Genomic DNA, 10338 nt, shown 5'->3' with positions numbered 1-10338 from the left:
TGTACAAAAGTAAACGCATAATTTTGGAACTAAAAATTAATTTAAGTTTCATTACTGCCATCTTTATATTCAGCAAGTTAAGTATGCGTTTGAAGGATAAAACAATTGTTGCAGTCAACTCACTTTACAATGTTCTATAGCGAAACATTCAAAGAGTTGACTTAGTAGTTCTTAGTTCCACGTGATATTAATGAGATTTTGGTTTCAAAATCTCCTTTTAACTTTAATATAGAATTAGAAGTCTAGGAGTATTCAAAAGCAGCTGTTAAAAAAAAAAAAATCCAACCAGTGTGACCATCTTCAATTCCTCACTAGTCTTCTTTGACTACTAATCCACTTAATTAGCAAATGTAAATTGTCCTGATAATCCACTTAATTACGCCCTCCATTTCCACCCACAAGATTTCTTACCAAACCTAATTAAATAATAATTCGGTTTTAAATCCATAGCCGAGAACACCAATGTAAATCGGTCCTACTTTGATATGGTAAGCAAAGATTATCACAATCTCGTATTGGTTGGGGAGCTCATGACAACTTACATTTTTATATTGGATGGACATGGCCAATGAGTAATGACAGTCACAGATATTATCGCTATATAAACGTGACGCATTGCGACATTTTAGTCTCATCCAAGCGTCCAACATTCTATTTGATTCTAGTCTTAAAGACCCACATTTGCCTTAACCTTTTCCATGGCAAACAACCATAATACAGTCTTCTCACCTGATAGGACATATTCTCAGTTTGTAAAACCCGCAAAACCAACGTCTTCATGTGTTCTTTCTCTTTCTAGCATTGACAACTGAAAATTCAAAAAGCGTGTAATACATTTTTGAACGTTTAGTCCCTCAAATAACAAATTACCAAATCAAGCTTATAGACAAACAATGTACGTGTGGAAAATGTAAATAAGTTAAAACAGAATTGATAACATAATCTAAACCAAATAAAACCACATCCACAGCAAAAATTAAATGGCAAAGATTAAGGGAAGAGAGATGCAAACACAAGGACAACACAACGATGAGTTATCGAAGAAGAAACCGAAGCCCTCGATGTAAAACCTCTCTACCGCTCTCCAAGCGGTCAATAATCCACTAAAGAATGTAGTTGGGATACATGGACAACAGAAGACCCTCCAAGCCTAATCTACCCAGTGTACCTAAGCCCTCCAAGCTCCTACTCTAACAAGGTTGCGCCGAACCTATTTCTTTTTTAGCTTACCGGATTCCGCTATAGCCCATAGCATCAACCAATATGAAATTGGTCCCTTCCTAACTGCTTCCCAAAGCACCAAATAGTCTTCTCACAGATATGGGTATGGTGAGAAAATGTTTTGGCAATGGACCTCTCAAGGATGTAACAATGGAGAGGAAGAGAGTAGAGGAATTTGAAGAGTCTCTAAGTGAAGATTGTGGATGAGTCAATCTTGTTTTTTTCTAGGGTTTCTCTCTCAAAATTCTCTCTGGAAGCTCTCTACATCTCGTGGGTATAAGGGGTATTTATACTGGAGTGAGAAAGGATTGAGAAGAGTCATATTTTCCCAAACAGGGTTGGTTGGCGACTTGACCTCGCGACTTGACTGAGTCGCGAGTTCAAGCCGCAAGCAAACAGAATGGCTAGGATGGACTTTTTGTCTTGTAGTGCTCTAGCTGGCGTGACTGTTCAACTTCTCAGCACGCCTTGCTCGTGTGCATCATCTGGCGGTTTGCAAACTGCGAGCCACCCGCAAGATCCAACCGCGAGTCCCTGCTTCACTACACATTCTTGAGCATTTCTTCACACTCTCTCACACACTACTCTTACATGAATCCCACCTAAATACAGGGTTTCTAAGTGCTGAATTACAAGCACATTGGCACGGAATAAAGCCAACACAATGGTTGATAAATTTCAAACTTACGATCTCCCCCTTTGGCTATTCCATGACAAAACCCTAAAACAAACTCTAGACTTAACATGTGAGTTGGGAATAGTTGAACAAACCTCACTCACACCTAACTCTAGAATCTGTATAGCTCTTGAATCTTAAGAACAAGTGTCTCCTGAAATACAACAACATAATATGATCATTGCATGCAGAAAAACTTGTAATGCATATGAGACAAGCACAATGCGATCAAGTACAATGGAGTAAAGTAATAGACCAAAGCTTGACCATACAAGCAATCACTATAAAATTGTGACCACAATGCTCATTCACACTTGGAATGAACATCCAGACATGCAAGCTATTAAGCTTAAATGCAAAGAATCATTTGCATGTCCAACACTCAACCAATGCACAATACAAGAAGTATATGCATCTAGGAATAAGATCCTACAAGGGCACAAGAGTGATGTACTAAAAACAGTGCATAGCAAAACATCAAGTACATAAGCTACATAGCATAGATACAAAACATAAAGGCTGCCGAAGCATGGTACAAACCATAAAAGCCTACAGACCATAGAAAACAAACCCTAAAAGCTTACAAAACCAACACGGGTACATACGAAAGCATGCATAAATACTGAAAAACTATCTTAAATATATATGATCCTTGAGTTTAAAACAGCAAGAGAAAAACAAACCAAAATATTTAACACAGTATCTAGCAAACCTATAGTAAAACAAAATTATCCGAAACACAAGAAACTATATAACATAATCATAAAGTAAACTGCTTTAGATAAGTTTTTGGCATGCTCCCCTTCAAACTGACACTCCCCCTCAAGAGCTGCTACCCTTCAAAAAATTCTCCCCCTTTTTGACCTGAATGGCCAAAGGGTCACTGCTGAAAGGTGAAGCTATCAAACTTTGCTGAGAGGATGTTCATTTGATCTTGAAGTGCAGTCAGCCTATCAGATTGTTCATTCTGGACATCTTTGAGCCCATCAATCTTCTCTAGGATGATCTGGAATGCATTTGAAGGTACAGCTGATGAAGATGAAGCTTTGCTCCTCTTGCCATGACCTCTTGAGCTTGAAGCCTGTCCTGCAGCCTTTGTCTCAGTGTCCATGGGTTCACCTTCAGCTTGTTGACCTTCCTCTTCATCACTTAGGAGACGAACTTGTATCCTTGTGATGGTCAGTTTGTTGATGGCTGAGGGTACAGACATGAGACTGATATCTTGAAGGATGGAAACATCTTTTAGTCTGAAAATCCTCATAAGAAGGCTGGGAAAAATTAGCTTGGCCCTAGAGGTTGTTCTAGTTTCATCCACAATGGTGTCAAAGATGTGAGAACTAATGTCTATGAAGGTGTTTTCCTTGAGCTCCATGAGAAATATAGCTCTAGCATTAGTCAGCTTCTTAACTGGGTACAAATTGAACATCATGATGGTGGTTAGACACCTCATGTCAGCAGGGAAGGCAGTAGTGTTGAGGCATCTCCCCTCTCGTGATCCACCAATGCGAGATTGGGCGGCCTCTATAGATAGCATCCTGTCCTTGAAGTTGGTGAAGTCATGGTCCTCTATTTCTTCAAGATCTAGCACCTCATCTATATCACCTACTACTATCGTGAATTCCTTTCCTCTTATACAATAATTCAACTCATCTTCTCTCAGTACAATATTTGCATAAAATTCTCTGATAAGAGACTCACACACCATAGGTAGGTCACTCAGCAACTTATCCCATCCTCTGCCCTCAAAACACTTTGGAATGAAGGTGTCATTCAAATCCACCAAATCTACAAATCGTTCCTGAATGATGGGTGCCTTTATGAAGAAGTCTCTATATCTCTTAAAGTGTTGAGTGGATCTAAATTTTGAGTTGTCCATTTTTAGCCTTTTATCACCCTTCTTGGCAATAGTTTTCTTCTTGGTAGGTGTCATCTGCAAACATAGCAGAAAAGGCCACAAAACAAAGCATAATAGATGGAAAACCGACCATTAGAAACATGGTTAGTATAACAGAAAAGAGTGTAAAAATATATTCAGTTGAGAGTCAGACAATGAAAGATATAACAAATAATAGAAATGATAGAGCAACCTAACAACAGGACCAATGCCAAGCACACTATGATAGTGACCACAACTATTTAAAGCAAGAACACTAGAAGAGACAGACCCAGGCACATACACCTGTATAGAAACCATGTGTAACACATACATCCAGAAGAAGGCATATGTCATTGAAACATAGCTCAATGGGTATGAGATAATCAAACAAACACATAGCAGACAAAATCCTCAAGGCAGAAGCAACACTCATGATAACAAAAGGTAAAAAAATAACCAAACCATCAAAACACAACCACATAGAACCAAACAAACTCACACACAGAGTAAACCACAATAAACCCAAAAATATGTCAATAAGACACATCATAATGGTATGAGATGCACAAATCAACACAAATAACCTCAAACAATGAGACTAAGACATGATAGCACCCATAACAAGCATCATAAAACACGGTCAAACAAACCCAAACGCCAAAACTAGACAAATATGAACCCAACCCATAACCGAAACAACAGATGTCACAAACCTTAGCAATAACTCATAGATCCAACAAAATAGGGTTAAAAACATGAAAAACTTAGAGAAAATAAGAAAACCCAAACCTTTTTCTTGAGGATTAAAGTTGAAAGGATGAAGATTAATGGCGGGTTTAGGAAGAAACACGGTGAATTTGAGAGAGGTGTAAATGGAAAAGATAATGAACAGTCACAAAAGTTCGAGGGAAAACTGAAAAAAGATTTAAAACTATCCATAAAACGCAAAACACGCGATTTTCGCAACTGATTCAAGTCGCGCGCAAGTCACCAGTCTCAGTCGCCAGAGCACTTAAAGCCAAAAATTTGTTTAAGTTTTTTTCGAGACTAGAAGTTCTGCCCGAGAGAAAGTTGCGAAGTAAGCCGCGAAAATCTCTGTGTACCCCTCGCGACTAGACCTTCCACCCGCGAATAAGTCGCCACTTTAAGCCGCGAAAAACATAAAGACCCAAATTTTGAAAAATATTCTAAGTATTTTTCACGACTGGGACATTTACCCGACAGTAAGTCACGAGAAACCGCTGTATGGGCTTGCAACTAGGGCATGCGATTGGACCAACCCGCGACTAAAACGCCAAAACAGGGCAACACTGTTTTTGAAATTTTTGACATTTTTGAAGGAAAAAAAAATACTATCCAAACACAACTTAAAATACTCAAAAATCTTTTTGTGTTTGATCAACAAAGATTGAGTATGTGAAAACACATTTAATCAAGTACAATCACACAAATGAATATGACATTCATTGATTATAGGCTTGTGTGATGTGTGTGGGTATCAAAGATGAGATAGTTCTTAGTCTAATGAGAAGCTTCAATGATCAATTCAACCAAGACATACACAATTAGCACTAGATAATGTGACCCATCTCAATAATAGAAGTATGCATATTTGAACTCCCACAAAACTTGATAACATAAGAATGAAGCTTTTCATTTGGCTCCATATTCATCATATTATTTGATCTTTTTGAAACAATACATCTCATTGTGAGATCGATGCCAGAAATTTTGATATTTCAATTGATGAGATAGCCTTTGGCTTTTTTTTTTTTTTTTTTTTTGGCATCATACATTTTATAAAGGCCGCTTTCCCTTTTTCCTAGTCAAATACTAGTATGTGTGACATGCTTTTGCAGCTCAATATCTCTTTTCATTTGAAGATTTACATTTGGTGAGCTCTTTTTAAGCAAAAACAATAAATAAAAGAGTTGGAAGATATATAGGCATAGGTCTATGCATGTCTCAAGATCGACAAAACCATTCACTAATCATTCATGACAAGTTTGAAAATCTATTTACAACAGTCACATAGATGTTAAGATTTCTACCACAAAGATATGAGTGCATTGGGAACAAGCTATTAGATGCTTGTAGATGCATAAGGCCATTAGTACAAAGGTACAAGGCAAAACATGTTTTGAGACAAAACCCAACAAAGACGATCAAACTTTTAGGATTTTCTACTTTTTATGTGTTTTTGGATTTTTGACACAAAAACAAGAAAGATTGATCAAAAACAACAATGAGAAAACATTTAAAGAGAAAACAAACAAACAACCAATAAACATACAAACAAGCATATTCACACGACATAGGAAGAATTGATGCATGAACATGTTATAATGCTTATGCATGAGTACCATTTTTCACCCACACGTCACGTGCGTTTAGGGTGATATCCCTATAGGATTAGGTACGAGAGTTAGAACTTTCAAACCTTCTTGTGAATCTTTCCAAGCAGTTGGTGAATGCACCAATCATCTTCATCACGTCTATCCTTCCGAGATCACCATTTCGACCTCTTGATGGTTCAACAGCCCAAGTTGTCTTGTCGTTTCTTGGTACTCTTGACCTTTGATCACTAGCATTCCTATGCTCTCAACTTATGACAATTTGGTCGAGTGTGCCCTTGAAGTTCGTAGTGATGACACATATGGTTCGTTCTAGGACCTCTTTGCGAACGTGGAAGAGATTTTGCTTTGGCTTCAAACCTGACCACAGATTGATTATGGGACTTGTTCAACACCCGCTGGTCAGCCACATTCTTCTTCTTTAAACTTTTGCCTTCTCCACAGTAGGGGCAACTACAGCAGACTCTTTGGCCTTCACAAACTTCACTTCTTTGGAGGCATTGATAGTTGAGCTACTTTCTCCAGTGTATCCTAACCTGGTTCTGTCAGAAAAAGTTTTTTGAGAGGAAAGGACATCATCAAGCTTCTTTGTGAATACGCATTCTATTTTGGCATTTGCTTGAACCACCTCAAGCTCAAGGAATCTCACTTTGGTGTAAGCTTCGGTTAGTTCGCCATTTAGTGTCTCAATCTCACACTTGGCCTCCTTGTATCTCACTAGGAGACTTCGATAGTCCTCCTTTGCTTTCTTCATCTTCTTTACAGCTGCCTTGGCCACCCTTGCATACTCTCCCAACTTCTCAAGGAGTGAATTTTAGTTCTCTTGAAGACCAACTGTATCTTCATCTTCTTTAGCATCCGATTCTTCTATAATACCCATGGATTCCTCATCACTATGCCCCCCAAGCTCCTGCACAAGAAAATTCAAGTCCTCCAAAGACTCAGTATGAGCAATAGTCATGAACGCTGAGAAATTCCCTTCTTCATCACAGCTATCCTCCGAATCAGAAGTGGAAGAATCAGAGTCATTGAGAGTGGTGGCATAAGCCTTCCCTTTCGATCTCAAATAATTAAGATATTCCTTTTTGAAATGGCCATGCCCATTACATTCAAAACAAGTTACTCCTTGGGTAGATTGGGACTCCTTCCCATCTCTCCTTTTGAAGTCCTTTTTCTCCTTTCCGGAACTTGTGAATTTTCCTTTATCACCAAATTTCCCACTGTTCTTGAATTTCAGGAATTTACAGAAATTCTTTGCAAGGTAAGCTACATCATTTTCGACTATATCCTCATCTGATGAGTCGTGTGATTCTACCCTTTCATTTATCTTCTTAAGAGCAAGTGATTTGCTCTTCTTTGATTTGGCAATGAAAGCTCATATGTTTGGAGAGAGCCAGTCAGCTCTTGGACTTTGATTTCATCAAGGTCCTTGCTCTCTTCAATTGTAGTCACCTTTGCGTGAAAACTCTCTGGAAATGAACGAAGAAATTTTCGTACAACTTTCGAGTCCTTCGTTTTCTCTCCCAAGTTAAACTTGCCGATGACCACTTCATTCAGCTTACTATAGAAAGAGTCAAAAAACTCATCCTCACTCATTTTCAGCTCCTCAAACCGAGTGGTCAGCATCTGCAACTTGGTGTCCTTAACTTTCTTTGTTCCCTCGCACGTGGTCTCCAATATCTGTCATGCCTCCTTGGCAATGGTTATGTGAGATATCCTATGGGACTCATCTGAAGATACACCACAAAAAATAGGGTTAAGTGCTTTGTTGTTTGCATTAGACGTTGCGAGGGCTGCCTTATCCCATGTGGATTTCGCTGCCTCCGGCCTAGTCCAGCCGACTTCAACAGCATCCCAAATAGATTCATCTATTGAACATAAGAATGCTCTCATTCGTACCTTCCAAAAGGCATAATTGCTACCATCAAAATATAGTGGAGCATTCAAAGATTGAGAACGGTCCATCCCAATGCGGGGTTAAGGATCGCACTAAGGTGTTTAAACCACAAATAGTGCACCCACTCTGATACCAATTGAAAGTTCAAAAAGCATGTAAAACACCTTTGAACATTTAGACCCCCAAATGACAAACTACCAATTCAAGCTTATAGACAAACAATGTATGTGCGGAACATGTAAATAAGCTAAAATAGAATTGATAACATAATCTAAACCAAATAAAACCATATCCACAGCAGAAATTAAATGGCAAAGATTAAGGGAAGAGAGATGCAAACACAAGGACAACACAACGATGTGTTATCGAAGAGGAAACAGAAGCTCTCAGCGTAAAACCTCTCCGCTACCCTCCAAGCGGTCAATAATCCACTAAAGAATGTAGTTGGGATACATGGACAACAGAAGACCCTCCAAGCCTAATCTACTCAGTGTACCTAAGCCCTCCAAGCTCCTACTCTAACGAGGTTGCGTCGAACCTATTTCTTCTTTAGCTTACCGGATTCCGCTATAGCCCATAGCATCAACCAATATGAAATTGGTCCCTTCCTAACTGCTTCCCAAAGCACCAAACAGTCTTCTCACAGATATGGGTATGGTGAGAAAATGTTTTGGCAATGGACCTCTCAAGGATGTAACAATGGAGAGGAAGAGAGTAGAGGAATTTGAAAAGTCTCTAAGTGAAGATTGTGGATGAGTCAATCTTGTTTTTCTCTAGGGTTTCTCTCTCAAAATTCACTCTGGAAGCTCTCTACATTTCGTGGGTATAAGGGGTATTTATACTAGAGTGAGAAAGGAATGCGAAGAGTCATATTTTCCCAAACAGAGTTGGCTGGCGACTTGGCCTCGCGATTTGACTGAGTCACGAGTTCTAGCCGCGAGCAAACAAAATGGCCGGACTGGACTTTTTGTCTTGTAGTGCTCCAGCTGGCGTGACTATTCAACTTCTCAGCATGCTTCGCTTGTGTGCATCATCTGGCAGCTTGCAAGCCGCGAGCCACCCCCGAGATCCAGCCACGAGTCCCTGCTTCATTGCACATTCTTGAGCATTTCTTCGCTCTCTCACACACTACCCTTACATGAATCTCATCTAAATACAAGGTTTCTAAGTGCTGAATTACAAGCAAATTGGCATGGAATAAAGCCAACACAATGGTTGATAAATTACAACCTTACAACAGCGACCCCAACCTTGAACATATTTGTCAAACCGTTCATGTGTACCAATCAAATGTTGAGTCCTCTTATGATAATAATCATGACTTCACATCAAGTGTTAGCAACCAAGCAGATCCAGCTAGGGTGATTAGAGAAGCTCTCTCTAAGGCTTTGGTTTATTGCTATCCTCTGGCTGGCAAGCTTAAGAAAAACAGTGATGGAAAACTTCAAATCAATTGCACCGCAGATGGAGTGCCATTCTTAGTGGCAACTTCCAATTGCGATCTCTCTTCTCTTCACTATCTAGATGGGGTTGATGTTGAAGTAACCAGACAGTTTGTCTATGATGTTCCTTCTGAAGGTGACTCAGGTTGCCACCCTCTGGTTCTTCAAGTGACCAAATTTTCTTGTGGGGGTTTCATAATTGGGATGGGCTTGTCACATTCCGTATGTGATGGGTTTGGTGCAGGCTTGTCACACTCCGTTTTGGAAAGATTCAGAGAAGTCAATATAAAGTTTAAGGCTGGAGGTGCATTAATGGATTTCACAGATTGGAGGCGACTAGGCTCTTTAGATATAGATTTTGGATGGAAGGGGTCAATTAACATTGTTCCCGTGCCAATGACCATGATTGGGTATGTGGATTTGTGTATGTTCTTGCCTCCAAGCAATGTCTATATCCTTCGAAGAAAGATGGGGTTAGGGTATTTATTTCTCTTCCCAGAGCTGCCATGGCCAAGTTCAAAGAAGAGATGGATGCTCTAAAGATTGCAGGTGATGGTACTTGTGTTTCAGCTTTGTAATTTTGTTTATTTGTTACAAGAGCGGTTTCTATTTCACACACCAAATTACACAAATCCATAAACACAAATGCCACATGGCAAAATAAATGGTGAGAAATAGACATAAGTGAAATTGGTGGGATATAAGTGGCACGCCACATTGTGTGTGAGTACTTTGTGTGCACTATCCTTGTTACAATTAGTGAGATGCGATATTTTGTTCTTTTGAACCGAAAATTATATCTTGCACCCGGCATATATGCCGGGTGTGAGACACAGGGGCGGGCCCCACAGTGTGTGGGGCCGCCCCTGTGT

At 39.5% G+C, this 10338-nt stretch overlaps 1 protein-coding gene across 1 annotated transcript; it reads left to right on the top strand.

Moving 5' to 3' along the window:
• The first annotated feature begins 698 nt into the window (after window positions 1–698).
• LOC142606207 (tetrahydroanabasine acetyltransferase-like) lies at window positions 699–10006 on the top strand. The gene is made up of 2 exons (XM_075777591.1): window positions 699–808; window positions 9265–10006. The coding sequence occupies exons 1-2, from the start codon at window positions 699–701 to the stop codon at window positions 10004–10006; spliced, it is 852 nt and encodes a 283-aa protein (XP_075633706.1).
• Window positions 10007–10338: the final 332 nt, after the last annotated feature.

This window comes from Castanea sativa, chromosome 8, assembly GCF_040712315.1.
Source record: "Castanea sativa cultivar Marrone di Chiusa Pesio chromosome 8, ASM4071231v1".
Classification (NCBI taxonomy): Eukaryota; Viridiplantae; Streptophyta; class Magnoliopsida; order Fagales; family Fagaceae; genus Castanea; species Castanea sativa.
This window is presented reverse-complemented; position numbering and strand designations above follow the sequence as displayed.